At 28.5% G+C, this 17,092-nt stretch overlaps 1 protein-coding gene across 1 annotated transcript; it reads left to right on the top strand.

Moving 5' to 3' along the window:
* The first annotated feature begins 13,009 nt into the window (after window positions 1-13,009).
* On the top strand, window positions 13,010-16,193 carry LOC107006807 (NAC domain-containing protein 100). Its single transcript, XM_015205325.2, has 3 exons — window positions 13,010-13,175; window positions 14,230-14,501; window positions 15,349-16,193. The coding sequence occupies exons 1-3, from the start codon at window positions 13,022-13,024 to the stop codon at window positions 15,901-15,903; spliced, it is 981 nt and encodes a 326-aa protein (XP_015060811.1). The 5' UTR covers window positions 13,010-13,021; the 3' UTR covers window positions 15,904-16,193.
* The last annotated feature ends 899 nt before the right edge of the window (window positions 16,194-17,092 follow it).

Here is a 17,092-nt window from a genome sequence, read left to right as displayed (position 1 = left end):
CTTGACTAAAAGTAAAGATGAATGTGGAGTAAAATCATTAAAGCTTTACAATGAGATATGCATAATAGCACAACACTAAAATAATATACTTTACTCTTCTTCCGAAGTTTCTCTAACTGACAACCATCACTATGAGTCTTGTGATGATACAAAATCTTACCTACGTTATCAAAACAATCATATACCCTGTCGGAGTCATAGGACAAAAGCTCAACTTATGGATCCACTATAAATCCTTCTTGAAGCAGGTGATAAGTCGTCCAAATTCCAATACGATTTTATCTACGCTAGCGACATAGGTTATGGGGTCTAAGTTATCTCAACTCTTACCCAAATCATTCCTCATTACGACTCCTAAAATATATAGAATAATGCTCATATAATAATGCTCACTAGGTTGAGTTCATAATCAAAAGACCCTCTTTAAGGGATAACTAAGCTTTACTTTCTGACTGAAATGCTTCTAAAAATTATTTATGTTTAAATTACATAAAAAAATAAAAATAAAAAAGCAAATGGTCAAACAAAATAAAACAACTCAGACTACCCCAATTCACCTTTGAAGAGACTTGAATATTTAGATTGATGATTATGAAAGGAAACTAATTAGTTGAATCATATACTCTTTTAAAACATTTAAAATGACCTATAATAGGGCTAAAAAGTTTGGGTAATTAAGGGCCAAATAATCCTCGAATATGTGCATCAAGTTTCTAGAAAAAAATTGCAAAAAGTCTTTGCAAAAGGCTCCATGGTTGATGGAACATTCCACCGTCCAAAATATCGTATATGAAACTTCAGTTGCCTGACAGAGATTCACTAAAACGGACATAACATTTTACTCTGAATTTCAATTAATACAAATTTGGTGGCATTGGAGAGAAGACTATAGACTTTTAATTGGATAGATTATGAGACACCCAACTCTTCAAATTCTGAAGATATGATTATTTGAAATTGACCTAAGCATAATCTTATAATAGGGCTAAAAAGTTTGGGTAATTAAGGGCCAAATAATCCTCGAATATGTGCATCAAGTTTCTGGAAAAAAATTGCAAAAAGTCTTTGCAAAAGGCTCCATGGTTGATGGAACATTCCACCGTCCAAAATGTCGTATATGAAACTTCAGTTGCCTGACAGAGATTCACTAAAACGGACATAACATTTTACTCTGAATTTCATTAATACAAATTTGGTGGCATTGGAGAGAAGACTATAGACTTTTAATTGGATAGATTATGAGACACCCAACTCTTCAAATTCTGAAGATATGATTATTTGAAATTGACCTAAGCATAATCTTATATCAACACTCAATCGGTAAGGAAGCTTTCAACTTAACTTTGCGCTAGAGGGTTCTTATGACCTTAATTATCTCTAAATCTATTCCCTGGATAAAGAATTGACCTTAGCGCCTAAGCAGAATTTAAGAATCACCTTATACTACATTATACGGAAAAAAATGATTCTGGCTTAGTTTAGAAATATTCATTATGAGAAAACTGTTAAATACATTGAAATTTTTTCCTATTTTTCTGGGGATTAGTATGAAATCCGCAGAAATCTTATTTTCCTTCAAATTTTCATATTAATTCCAGGAAAATTTCCATGTAATTAACTGTTTTCTTTTAGTAATTTAGGATGTTACAACATGATCATATTGGCTTATTTATTTAACTAGACATGCTATGTCATTTGACACGTGACATCAAATTGGGCTCTAGGATGGTAATGATAAATTGGACTTAGTTTAGTAGGCTCACTTATTGTAGCCCAAATCTAGTCCATTAAAATTAGATTTTAATTGAATCCATATTTATTGAATTGAATAATTAATTTATCATGTTACTCTATAATATTCATGTGAATTAATATATCTTGAATTTAATATAACCTTAATCATTTTATAAAACTTATATCTATATTAACACATTTTAAATAATTACAAACCTAATCACCTAGGAAGTAACAAAACGGAAACTATAGTGTTCTTTGTGGGATTAACTTCAAAAACTTGATAATTTATCCGCAGCAACCCTTAAACTCTATATTTAAGTTACAACTAGGCGTAATCTGTGAGTGCTATTAATGATTAAATATATTTAAACTCTTAAACAACGATTAAAATATACTTACCATTTATTTTATTTTATTTTGTCTAAAATATTATCACTGATGTTTAGAAAATCATTTGGTTGTACATGTATGTATATTGATTAGATGTTTAATGTTAATCATATCACTATATTTTCTAAGGTCATTTAAAAAAATTAAATGAAAAAAATGTGTCACGTAAGTGTTACTTAAAAAAATTAAGGGGCGAATATGACTATTTTTTAGCGTACATGGGAAAATATTATCCTAAAATTGGATTATAGGAGAACTAAGTTGAAAAAGTATAATGAAAGAAAAATTAATTGATTTGTAAAAGTACCATAAAAAATAAGATTCTTTTTCTCATTTCTCATACAGTTACTCAATAAATAATTATAATCTTAAAAAGTCTTTTTATATGTTGATTTTTTTGTCCAAAAATAATAATTTCCTGAAATGATAACTAAAAGCTAGTGAGATTCGAACACGCAAACATTTTCAAGGCGTGTCTTGGCTCTTTCAAGATGCTTAAAACAAATGTGCTATGAATGTTGTAGTGTCAAGAATGTCCAGAATACGTTATTTAACTACATCGTTTATTATTTTACTTATTATAAATGGTATAATTTTTTGACAAAGAGTGTTTAATTGGACACCTTGAAAAGAGTGTAGCTCCGCCCCAAGGGCGGATCTACTAAGGGCAGTGGGGGTGCCACGCCACCCACGGGCTTCGACGAAAACTCTAATATATATATGTATATATCTACAATATACAAATATTAAACATGCCACCTAGGGAACCAAAAGACCTTCTGGTGCGGCTGGCTAAGGGTCAAATATGATACGGAGGTCGCGGGTTTGAATCTCGTTGAGGCCCTGGGAGTTTTTTAATTTGCAATTTTTAACTTGTGTCGAGGCCCCTTTGCAATTTTAACATGCTTCCTTAGTATGATAGCGACACATTATTTTTTTTGTTTGATTCTAATAGTTGTCTTAATATGGAGTAGTAATTTATAAGTATTTTTGACTAGCGGGTTCCATAAAATGTGATCCATTATAAACATAAGCATTGATATCGTCATTGATCGTTTTAAAAATGAAAAACTTGTCGAGTACAATTATAAATGAATGATGAATATTTATGTTGTTTATAGTATAATTGAAAGTTTTAGCTTTGTTTACTTTATGATCTCAATCAAATGTGGGGTGAAAATTTGTATCCATATATGGAGGTACGGAAGGGAAGCGAAAATTGTAAGGTGAGTTCAAATAGTCAACCAATTTAGCTAAAGTGTTTTTTCCCAAATATTATGTGATAAAAAAATCTTCCGTTGTCGGTCTTAAATCTGACTTTCAACAAGAGCATCTAAATTAAAACGATAAACTTTTGCTTTGTTGGAGACATCTGATAAAATTGAAATAATGCGGAAAAGATTAGCATGATCCGTTGCGCAAAGAATTTATAGTATATATAATATAAAAATTGCCATCTTATTATTGTTCATATTTTCGTAGATCTAAAAGATGAATAATTCGACTGAAGCCTAAAATTAATTTAACCGATAAATTTACTTGGCACCCACAGACTCGAAATCCTGGATCCGACTCTGCTCCACTCCGATCACAAGTAGAGTGATTAAGTGAGGAACTAATCCAAAAAATTTAATACTTGACTTGTTAAAATGATTTTTGTAATAAGAAAAGCATGTTTGGCAAAATAAGTGCACACACTTTTTTATAAGTAAGTATTTGGAGTTATGAATGATATATTATATGTAATAGGGATAATGCACAAGTACCCCCTCAACCTATGCCCGAAATTTTAGAGACGCACTTATACTATTCTTAGGTCCTATTACCCTCCTGAACTTATTTTATTAATAATTTTCTACCCCTTTTCGGCCTACGTGGCACTAGATTGTGGGTCTAACGGTGATTGACTTTTTTTTCAAGCTAGTGTCACGTAGGTCGAAAAGGGGTAGAAAATTACTTATAAAATAAGTTTAGGGTGGTAATAGGACCTTAGTATAGTATACGTGTGTCTCTGTGATTTCAGGCATAGATTGAGGGGGTACTTGTGCATTTTCCCTATGTAATATTTTAAAAGGTTAAGATATTTTGATTATTTAATCTTTGAAAAGGATTTTTCATGTAAAGCTTCCAAAAAGAATGAGTAAAATGGAAGATATTAAGGCAGCTGCGAGTCACAACTACCACGACTAGCATTTGATATCCATCAAAAAGAAAAAGTTGTAAACTTGAAGATATCTAATAATAGATATTTGAGGTTCTGTTTTATGGAAGACTCCATGGATCACTTCTAACGACATGTCACAAAAAAATTTAATTATATATACTCCTTCCGTCCATAAATGTTTGGCACGTATATTAAAAATAGATGTTCAATATTAATTGTCAATTAAACAATCAAGAAATAATTAGTTTTTTTTTTCAATTATGTCCTTAATAATTACTCAATTTTGTTCAATTGAAAAGTTACGTAGACTTTTGATATTCTCGGTATAATAGAGTTATATTAGTCAAATTACACCTTGTATTGAATTTTTTTGAGGGGAATGCATGATCTTATCCTGACAAACAATTGTGGACGGAGGAAGTACATATCATTACGTACAAAAGTTTAGACAATCGAGGTACGCATATTAACATATTTTCATTGATAATTTATTTTATTCTATAGGCTAACATTCAAATTTTTATGTGATAAAAATGTGTCATCAGAACATTAAGATATTGGTAAGATCAACTATATTATATGGGGTGAAGTGTAGGACAATTAAAGACTTATACGTTCAGAAGATGAAAGTGATGGACAAGGTGGGAGTAGCTTTTATGAAAGACAAGGTACAAGAAAGCAATACTAAGATGGTTCATACATATGTGATGAGATGCACAGATGCCCTAGTGCAGAGGCGTGAGAAGTTGGTCATGGATGACTTCAGGAAAGGTAGAGGTAGATCAAAGAAGTATTTGAGAGAACAACTACTTAATTAGTCGACATGACACACTTTCAGTTTACCGAGGATATGACCTTAGATAGGAGATTATGGAGGACATGAATTAGGGTAGAAGATTAGTAGCTAAGGGCATCTCCAACAAACACCAAATTTGATGTCAGCTCTATTTTAGTGTAAATCAACTCCAATGCACTGCATCAAATTTTACACCAAAAAAAGAATATTTTTCACTCTTTATTATTATTATTATTATTATTTCTTATTTCAGTTATATTTTTTTTATTTCACAAAACAAATTCTTTTTGAAACATTCACCATATATAATTCATAAAATTTTCTTTTATAGTTGATTAATATAAAATAAATATTATAAAAATATTTCAAAAAATAATTCAATATACAAGAAATTTTACTAAGACATACCATCTATATATCGTTTAATTAAAAGTATTGTATAATAAAATAATATTAAAATATTTAATAAAATGAATTGGTGATAACTAGTGTTACATCAAATTTAGTGTAACACAATTCACACATTAAAATGGTGTAAAATTTGATGTTTGGGTTGGAGATGGTCTAAGAGTATGTTTTCTTGCTATTATTCGTTATGCTAGTTGTCATAATATTGCTCATGTAGTCTCTTATCCTTGATGTTCTTGTACTTCAAATATCATATTATTCTTGTCTCATTATTGTTTTGTTACGATGTGTTGTTTTTGTACTTTGGTTATATTATTATTTTTTGGATTGTTTTTCGTTGAGTCAATGATTTATCATAAATAAACTGTCTACCTATGAGCTAGATATAAAGTATGTGTACACTCTATACTCTTTAAATTTTACTTTTATATAGAATTACACTGAATATATTATTTTATTAATATTAATATTTCTTCTCTAGATAATAAAACTATTGTTTTGGTTGACATGGATGATACTAATTTTGCTTCAAAATGAAATTTCAGGTATTGTTTGTGTGCACATGTAGTGGTATTGGAAAGGCCTTTCTAGAAAGCTAAAGAGTCTATATTTGAAGTAGGAAAGAGTTTCTTGTTAGGATTGAAAAAAAGGGGACATGCAAAGACCAAATCAATTGGATAGACAAAATAGGAATCTTCAAGATGAAGACCCAGAAATTAAGTGAAAAATACTCAGAGGTGATAGTCATATGGTTAGTTGGGATATTTAACCACTATGCCCAAATCAAAAGGTAGATAAGGATATTGAGGAGTACCCAGGAAACATGTAATTTTGTTTCCCCAAAAATAAACCTTCAATAATTTTCAATATCCTCATTCAAAATAAAGCCCACTTGTCTAAAATGTTGTCTTTTAATATTTTGATGTGAAAAAAATTGTATATTAAGATTTAACCCTCAAAAAGGAAGGAGAATATATGTGATTAATCATTATATGAATTGGTTTTCTTTTTGTGGTAACACAACATATTATTGAAACTAGATAGTATCAGTACAATAGGTTCTTATAGAGCATAGAAATATTTAAATCGAGCTAAATGGTTACAAGTAGTAACAGTAACATTCCTAACCAAAAAATGAGCGAACTCTTGGAGGTCGTGTGGTGTGAGGAATAAAAATAAGTAATCATGACCTATATGATTATAAAAACAGTTCAGGAATAAATTTTGTTATCTTGTTTGATCGTCAAGTTTAGGATAACTTATCCCATCATTTATATCATTGTGATGTGATAAATCATCTCATATAACATGATTGGATAACTTATTTCATAATAGCTAATCAAAGAATAATTAATTTTGAGATAACTTATTCCGAACCAAATGACTCGATTAAGTTAATTTCTTGCCTAAAGCATAGGAAAGAGATAACAAGAGTGGCGCATCAATTGCTAAGCAGTCAAACAAGTAACTGTCTTTATCTACCTTATCTATTCTAGAACCATATAGATTATATATAAGAAGTAGTGGCTATTGGTGCTTGAAATAAATTAACAGAAAACTCTAAGAATTATCTTAATTAGATCTCATATTGAATTGAAATGAAAGAAGAAAAAAAAAAAAGAAGAATCATATATAAGTAAGTTCAGAATTTAAATGTTCAAGTCCATTTTTTGAGTTAACTAGCTCTCAAACAGACAAACTTGATCTAGCCTAGGAAGAATTCTTATAACTAGAAACATACATCATGACCCTCGAGAGTTTAATAATCAATATCGAGTTGTGCGCCCACCTATCACTATCATCATTATGTCAAAGAAGAGTTAGAGCATAAGCACATGTTATAAGATAGTTTTTTATCTGATAAATGTGTAATCAATATTTCATATAAAAGTGACGATTCAACTTTATGCATGGCCTATAAAAATAATTCACTTGAGAAAGTAGGAGGCATCGCAGAAAACCCCAAGAAAAAAAAACATGTTAATATTTTGATCTTCTCCCCTTAGAACACAGAATAATTAATGCTTCTTGCCTTGTTCAAATCTTGCTTTCCATTCTAGTAGATATACTCTTGTATTAGGAAATCACCTTGGTGTTCTAGCCTAGAGGAAACGAACTCGATCGATCTTAACCTATTGCCTTTGACCTATTTATTCAAATTTTATTGTTAATCAAAATAATGAATTATTCCATAAATTAAACAATGCTAGAATCACAATAAAAATTTAAGAAATTAGAAACGCTTGATCAAGTTAAGATATATACATTCCATACATGAATCAACCATAAATTATTTTGATGATTATGAATAGGGACGTACAAAATCAAAACATAAAATTGAGTTGAATCGAAAAAAATCTGACGAATATTTGGTTTAACTCAATTTGGTATTGAAAAAAATATTCGACTACACTTGGGTTTTCTCCAATGCCTCCTATTCACTCAAGAGACTCATTTTATAGGCAATAAAGTTGAATCGTCATCTATATATATATATATATATATATATATATATATATTCAATTTTGTTCACTTTACTTTTATTTAAATCATTTTTTTTGAGTTGCATACCTAACTATTGATGTGAATTTCATACATAAACTATCTCTTATTAGTTTGAAAAATCTTAGTGGTGTGTAATGCGCTCTCTCTTTTATTTGAATAAACCTTGACACATTTCACATGGATAAAATATTTTACCTTGACAAAAACTAAACAATAAACTACTAATAATAATTAAAAATTTAAGTATAACTATCCCAAAAAATATTTTTAAAAAATAATAATATCTAAATTATTTGTTTTACCCCCACTCCATCATCTCCTTCCCATACCCCCTCCCCCCAACCAACAATCCTTTATTACTATATTTTATTTCTTTTATAAAAGGGAAAATGGTCAAATATGCCCCTAAACTATTCGAAAAGGTCTAGATATACCCTCCGTTTAAAGTTTGATTCACTCATGCCCTCGCCGTCCAACTTTTGGTCCAAATATGCCCTTATGGGCGTTAGTTGTCATGTTGGACATATCCAACTCATTTTTCATTTCTTTAAATGCCACATGGAATTGCCATGTCATTTTGACCTTACCATATAACATTTATATGAAAATGGAAAGATATTCGGACTCATAAATACCTAATCCGACCCATAAATCAGCTCCTTTTAAATTCACTATCCGACCCATTTTTAATAATTTTATTTAATTTTTATTATTGCGGTAAATCCCGAAAATGAGTAATTGATTATTAAAAAATAAGAAAAACATGAAAAAAAATAAAAATTAACGCCAAAAATTCACAAATAAATATAGTAACCTTAAATCTAACATTTCCATTTTTTTTAAAATTTTTTATTTTTCGATAAATCTCGAAAATGAGTAATTGATTAATAAAAAATATGAAAAGTATGAAAAAAAATATATAAATTAACTCCAAAAGTTCACAAATAAATATAGTAACATTTCAATTTACAATTTTTTTTAAAATTTTTATATTTTTTGGCAAATCTCGAAAATGAGTAATTTTTTAATAAAAAGGGAAAAATATGAAAACAAAATAAAAAATATACATCAAAATTCACAAATAAATATAGTAAACTTAAATTCAATAATTTCAACAATTTTTTATTTTATATTTTTTTCATATTTTCCTATTTTGTATTTATGATTTTTTTGCGTAATTTTTATATTTTTTCATATTTTTTTGTTAATAAACTCATTTTTGGGATTTATCGAAAAAATTAAAAATTAAAAAAATGTTGAAATTGTTAAATTTAAGGTTACTGTATTTATTTTTTAATATTTGGCGTTAATTTTATATTTTTTTCATACTTTTTATTAATCAAATTACTCATTTCGGGATTTATCGAAAAAAATAAAAATAAAATTAAAATGTTTAAATTGAATTTAAGGTTACTATAATTATTTGTGAATTTTTGGCGTTAATTTTATACTTTTTTCATATTTTTCTATTTTTTTATTAATCAATTACTCATTTTCGGAATTTATCAAAAAAAATAAAAATTAAACAAAATTGTTGAAAAATGGTCGGATAATTTATTTAAAAGGATGTTGATTTATGGGTCGGATTAGGTGTTTATGAGTCGAATATCTTTCCATTTTCATATAAATGTTATGTGATAAGGCCAAAATGACATGGCAATTCCATTTAGCATTTAAAAAAATGAAAAATGAGTTGGATATGTCCAACATGGCAACTAACGCCCATAAGGGCATATTTGGACCAAAAGTTGGATGGCGAGGGCATCAGTGAACCAAACTTTAAACGGAGGGTATATCTAAACCTTTTCGAATAGTTTAGGGGCATATTTGACCCTTTTCCCCTTTAAAAATGGAATATAGAATTAATTGAAAATGTGTAAGAAAAATAAAATAGAAAGAAAATTAGAATATACAAAATTTTAAAATAGTAACATTTTTGACATTATAACTAATATTTATAAAGTATGATTTTTTTTACTAAATATGACTTTTATATACTAATTTACTAATTTTCCCTTTAGGCCTAAGAGAAAAAAAGATTGGGACCAACACAAAACCTTAACAAAATTTAAAGAAGCTGATTTAACATGCCACATGGATGTCAAAAGGAGAGAGCCCAAGGAGCAACCACATAAAAGCCCAAGGAAGTCCAAAAGTGTAGATTTCGCAGGCCTAACAAGGATTATTTTCACATGTGCATTGGGCCAAAAGAAAAGGAAAACATTATCCATTTATATAAATATTTCTATCATATTTATTAATAAAATTATATTTTAAAATAATTTTATTTTATATCACTTATTAATATTTTCATATAAATTTTATACATTTAGATGCATGTTCCTTTTGCTATCACATATACTAAAATAGGGAGAGAAACGAATAATATTTGTCAATGTATTCCAGCAAAGCATATTCGATACAAACTAAATAAATGTATATATATATATATACATATATATATATATATATATATATATATANAAAATAAAATTATAAACTACCCTATTTAAACCTCCACTCCGAATTTATTTTTTCTTACATTTTTCTCGCTTTGTATTAAATATGCACATATATTTTTAGGAATTTTTTTCTACCTGTGTACCGAATATAATAATAAAAGTATTATTTTTTGGATAAAAAATTTTTAATCTTTATTTAACTAATACTAATATTTATTTAATTTTTGCCCATATGGAATATGATGTGATAACTTTTTTTAAAATAAAAGAGAGAATGTATTACACACTATGATAAGAGTGTTGTAAAAAATAGACGTGTGTTTCTCAAACTACTAAGTGATAGTGTGTGTATAAAACTTAGACTCTCAATAGTTTAGGTATGATTTTTTTAAAAGAAATTTATAGTTTAGGTGTGTTCTTTGACATTTATCTCTACTTTTAATTAGTTTTAAAAGAATTGTCTTTTTCCTTTTTTAAAAATATTTTATTCTAACTTCTCACCTGATGTGTTTAAGAGTGTAAATTAAACAATATTTGATGGAATACGTTATACATATCTTCAGCTTAAAATCACACCATTAAAAAAAATTCTTATTTTTTTAAATTTATTAAATAAACAAATCAAAACCAAACAGAGTATCGTCAAATTAACTACGTAGGTTTACATAAATTAATTTGATACGGTGTAGCTTGGTGTGAATAAATTGGGGGTAAAAGGAGAAGGGAAAAAACAAGTGTGAATAAAACATTGAGGGTGCCGAAAGGGATTTTGGGTTCACATTGGAGCAAAGTGGGTAAAAATTGGTGAGGTTGTTGGCTATGCAACTTAAACAATATCTCAATTACTTGTATATTAGATATTTGATTATACACAAAATTTACAAATATTTTAAATTCGTTATAAAATAAGTTAAATAAAATTTATCGTTATAAATTATTAAAAGTTTAAAGTTAAATTATTACTAAATATAGAACTCATTAAGTAAGTATACAATATTTTTTTTAAAAAAAATTACTTTTACTAACAAATTCATGTTGTTAGCATATAATTAAGAACACTACAACTATAATCTACAACAAAAAAAAATAAGAAAAACAAAACTAACATTTTGCATACTCTACTTTCAATCTATAACTCAACCACATCTAAAAAAATAATCCACATTTGAACACTAATATAACTAATCAATGTTGATCTCTTGAAAATTTTAACATGCCTAATGATATTTTTTGTTGCTCAAGTCTACTCCATTCATTCATTTTTTATTTGTTATGTTGCGCTTTCTGAAAGTCCGTTTGACTAATTTTCAAAGTTAAATTAAATTTTATTAATTTAATATTTTAAATAAAAAAATAAATATTCAAAAACTATATAAAAAATACTATAAATTACAATTTTTAATGGCATTTTCAATCAAATCCAACAATATATCATGGGAAGTTCTGATCCTCTTTTTTTTTTTTTAGATTGTGTGTTAGCTTTCAAGGCACTTTTGGGCCAAAATGAAAAATATGGGGGATATTTTGGCTTAATAGATGGAAAATATGTATTTTTGTTCCAACTCCATTACATTAAGGGAAACTTTTACACATATTCGAATATACAAATAAGTCATTTTTTATACTCACAAAGAAAAATATCAAATAAATTAAGATAAGAAGAGAACCAGTACTTTAATTTTGGTTTCTCAAATATAAGTAAATTTTGATCTTATCCATATGATATTTGACTCAAGTACATCGAATCTTTAGTTAGTTGAAGTGATGCACTTTTTCATCCTCTTCATTGCGAGTAGTTCTAAATTTACCAAGTTATATATCAATAATTAGACTATTTTATTGACAATTTGTAATGTTAATTATGCATTGTTGATCAATATGTATTTGCGGATGATATAATTTTAAAAGTAATTTAAATATAATATATTTTTCTATATAAAAGGATTAAAGTCATATATTTTTTTTATTAATTGACGATTAAATATATGAAATCAAATATCATTGTATTACAATGCGTAAAAAATATATTATTCATATATTTTTTTAGAAATTATTGTCACTACTCTATAATATGTATTAAAATATATCATAAAGTAATCAAATAAAGAAAAGATATTATTATTATAAATGATAAATATTTTCTTTACAAAAAATTTGATTCCTCCATTGTCAGCATACCCTTTAACTTCTCAAGCCCCACTTATAAAGTTTCACTAAATATATCATTGTAATATTCATTTAACCACATGCTTGGTAATTCTAATTAATAAATCTTTTCATCAACCCTAATTGTGTGTACGTCATTTTAAAGGGGTAGAGGTGAGCAGCCACCTCACTTCATATAGTTGCATTATTTTATAAAATAATAATAAGACAAAATCAAATGAAAATCCTCGTATGTACACTATCTTTGTCAATATACTATAGCTGTAATATTAATTATTAAAAAATATGCATAGAAATTAACGCAGCTTTACAACATATATATAATAGGCATCTTATTTGCATCCGTACTTCAAAAATTGTTTTAGAAAATTAATTAAAGTAGATTGTGATATAATGGATGAAAATCTTCCTCCAGGGTTCAGGTTTCATCCAACAGATGAAGAACTCATTACTTGTTATTTAAATAACAAAATTTCTGATTTCAATTTCACTGCTAGAGCTATTGCTGATGTTGATCTCAATAAGTCTGAGCCTTGGGACCTTCCTGGTAATTATTTATGTATTTAATTTATATTTCGATCATTCAAGTCATCCTTGTTTGCAACAGATAATAAATTTTGTAGTTAAAAGTTAAAATTAGTCAGTAGTCTATTTTAGGGATGAAAATATTAGTAATAGATTATTAAAAAAAATTGTTAGTTAATTATGGACAATTTATACAATTGTTTTGTGTTGTTCTAGCTCAATCGATATATGTTTATATAGTTTTTACCTATTTATTATTTTTTGAAAGAAGAATAGATAGGTATAAATGTTACTATGTGCATTGATGTATAATTTAGCATGTAGTTTGGGAACTTCAAATTGTATATTTCACTCTTGGGAGAACAAAAAATGAGATATTTAATTGGCATAATATATAAATTTACCTACTTGATGTCAAATAATATTTATGTCCTTTGACTTTGGGTATACACAAGTAAATACTTAAATTTAAATTTGTATAAAATTGAACAAATAGACACTCATGTCCTACGTGACATCATACATGTCGTTTTTTATCGTACGGGGTGTCATACTGTGACATGTATTACTCATGTGTCTATTTGTTCAACTTTATACAAGTTTAAATGTCTACTTGTGCATACACAAAGTTGAAGAACATAAACATAAAATGAGGTCAAGTCAAAAGTCACATTTATGTATTGTGCCTTTTAATTTCTTGCTTCTTCCGTTATCTTTTTTTTTTCATGAACAAATATTTATTTTATACAATTTTTTATATAGTATAATTTTTTAATGAAGGATGTTCGACTGACCACCGCCCGAGCATTATAACTCCATGTAAATGATGCTTAATTATGTAGCAAACAAACAGAAATTGACATTCTTATTTTGCAAAAGCCCTAAGCAGTTATCAGTTTTTTAGTTACTACTTCTCTATGTTGACAAAACATTGCGTGTGTAATTGGACATGAAGGAGGAAAAAATGAACTGTTTATGTAAATAAGCTCACCAAACAGCAACCACTATCATAATAATTAAAAAAAATGAAATATTTCGATTGTTGTTGTTAATTTCTTAATGTTGTACTGGTACAGCAAAAGCGTCAATGGGAGAAAAAGAATGGTATTTCTTCAGTCTAAAAGATCGAAAGTACCCAACAGGGCTTCGAACAAATAGAGCTACAGATGCAGGCTACTGGAAAACAACAGGGAAAGATAAAGAGATATATCGTGGTGGAACGGGAGTTCTTGTTGGGATGAAGAAAACCCTAGTTTTCTATAGAGGAAGAGCTCCTAAGGGTGAAAAAACCAATTGGGTTATGCATGAATATAGAATTGAAACAACATTTGGTTACAAACCTTCTAAGGTATGTACATTCCACAATCAAAAAACAATACATTTGACGCGAAATTTAAAAAAGAAAGACTTTTAAATTTGTAGTATAAAATGAATCATACATATTTTGTTTGGCTAGAAATTATTTCGTTAAGGGTAAACTAGGTATTTTAAAGTTAAATTATTACTAAATATAGAAATATAATTATTTTTGGAGCCAAAAAGAAAAATATATCATATAAAATGAGACAAAAAGAAATAGAATACGCCATGAGATAAGGGGTGATCATATATACTATATCTTTAAATTTATCACTTATTCTAACACTAACAAAAAAAAACCTCAATTCTAGCTTATACAACTCGCTTTTCTTTTTATTCAGTTTTTTTTTTAAAAATAATTCTTCCATTTCGAAAAGAATGATTTAGTTTGACTTGGAACAATATTTAAGAATTTTTTTTTAATATGGTTGTTTTAAATTAAAGTTATGTCAAATGTACCAAAATACCCTTTAATCTTGTAGCCTTAAATATGCCACGTAGAAAGTTGAAGGTAAAGTTTACCAAAAAAAGAAAAAGGATCATTCTTTTTAAACAGATTAAAAAGAAAATTGAGTCATTTTTTTTAAACGGAAGGACTAACACATTTCTATATTATGTAAGTTGTAACAATTTAATTTTAAGATACCTATTTTACTCTTAATGAAATGATTAGAGCCACAAACATCTATCCTTTATTTGAGGTACCACATGTTTCAAAAATCTTTCTTTCTTAAACTCCATCTCAAGTCAAACTAATTTACATAAAATAGAACATAGAGAAGAGAGTATTATTATTCCGCGATTAATATATTATATTTTTGTTGTCTTACTTTCAGGAGGAATGGGTAGTGTGCAGGGTGTTCCAAAAGAGTTCAACTGTGAAAAAGCCACAACCAACATCATCTTCTCCATTATCCCTAGAGTCACCTTGTGACGCTAATTACACAATAACAAATGAGCTTGGTGATATTGAGCTACCATTTAATTTCAACTACCTTACCACTACTCCATCAACCGCGATCAATAGTATTTCCTTGCATAATTACAACAACGATAACATAAACTTGGCTGCTGCAACAAGAGAAGCAAACACTCATCCATTACTACCTTGGTCTTCCAACTTGTTAAGCTCAAATCTTTCATCAGTAAATTCATTACTTTTTAGGGCATTGCAATTAAAGAGTTATTCGCCAAGAGAACAAGCTACAACTACTCATGACTACGCGTTTATGCTCCCACAGGAGAATATTATTACAACGCAATTTGGAAATGATTTTGCTGTGAATAATATTGGGGCACCGTCTTCATTTACGGTGTTAGATAATTCTGTACAGCAGCAACAACAACAGCAACAAGAACAATCGTACAAATTGGATTCCAATATTTGGTGAAAGAGCATTAGTGTTAGTAGTCACAACTAACTACAGCTTTGTAAAGGGAGGGAGTTGGAACCAACCAAGACTAGTTGGAATGAATGCTTTTTTAGATGTATTTTTACTATATATGCAACAAGTAAGTCCATAGGGGAAAACAAATCTATGAGACATAAATAAGTCAAAAAAAAGGAGGTAAATTCAGTCTTTTATTGACTTGGGAAAATCCCTAGTCTTTCTTGTAATTTGTCTTTTATTTACAATCATGCTTCCACACTATGTAACAATTTAATTCCTCTTTTGAACGTTTATGCTTTTAAACTAACATGTGTTTTAAGATTTTTCTTTTAAAAAAAGAATTTACGCATTAAGGAAGTGTGCCCTTTTATTTCATCATTTAAAAAAGATTACAAAAACAATGCTTAAAACCATATATATATATATATATATATATAAAGGAGAGGTACACTCAAACCTGTCAATTGGATCAAGTTAGCATGTTCTGTCCTAGTAAGACTTTCCTAATAAGAGACCGATATATAAAGATAATCGACCCACAAAAAAATATGCCTAACCCAAATTGGGCTAGCTAGATGGGGCATAAGAATGGTTAGACCAACCTATTAAGGAACTGATAATTGGTCCACCAGTCCACCACTGGCCCGATTGATCTCCACCAGTCCTGAAAAACTGATAAGAGGTGTAAGAATTAGGAAACCCCATAAGCCTCTAAAATATCAAGGTTTAAAAAATTATTTTAACATTCAGACAAGAAATCATAAGCCTTTTATTCAATTGTGTCGTCGAATTTGGAAGGTACTGAGCAAAACCTTGAGTATGAAATCCCACACTAGGCCTTTGATTTTGTGGTTTATACCAACTGTAATAGGAGAACCTGTAGTGCCCGGATAGATATTAAATTTGGAGCACTATCCAATCTAGGCAATAACCTGACGATCAAAACCTGAAGCATTTGAGCAATGTCGGTGTTAGAATATATGCGTCCACTTACTTAGATGGGACAAAGGTCCTCAGTATAACAATAAGTAAGGAATAAATGCAGAAAGTAAAGATGACCATCAACTTCACGTGGAAACCTCCTTGCTCAAGGGAGGAAAATCACGACATGTTCTCAATAGGACTTTTCAAAACCACTTCTACTAATATTCAACAAGCAAAACTAAAAGTTGGTTACAAAACAAGAGAT

This window comes from Solanum pennellii, chromosome 12, assembly GCF_001406875.1.
Source record: "Solanum pennellii chromosome 12, SPENNV200".
Classification (NCBI taxonomy): domain Eukaryota; kingdom Viridiplantae; phylum Streptophyta; class Magnoliopsida; order Solanales; family Solanaceae; genus Solanum; species Solanum pennellii.
Note: the sequence above shows the minus strand (reverse complement) of the source record. Positions and strands in the feature narration are given on the sequence as shown.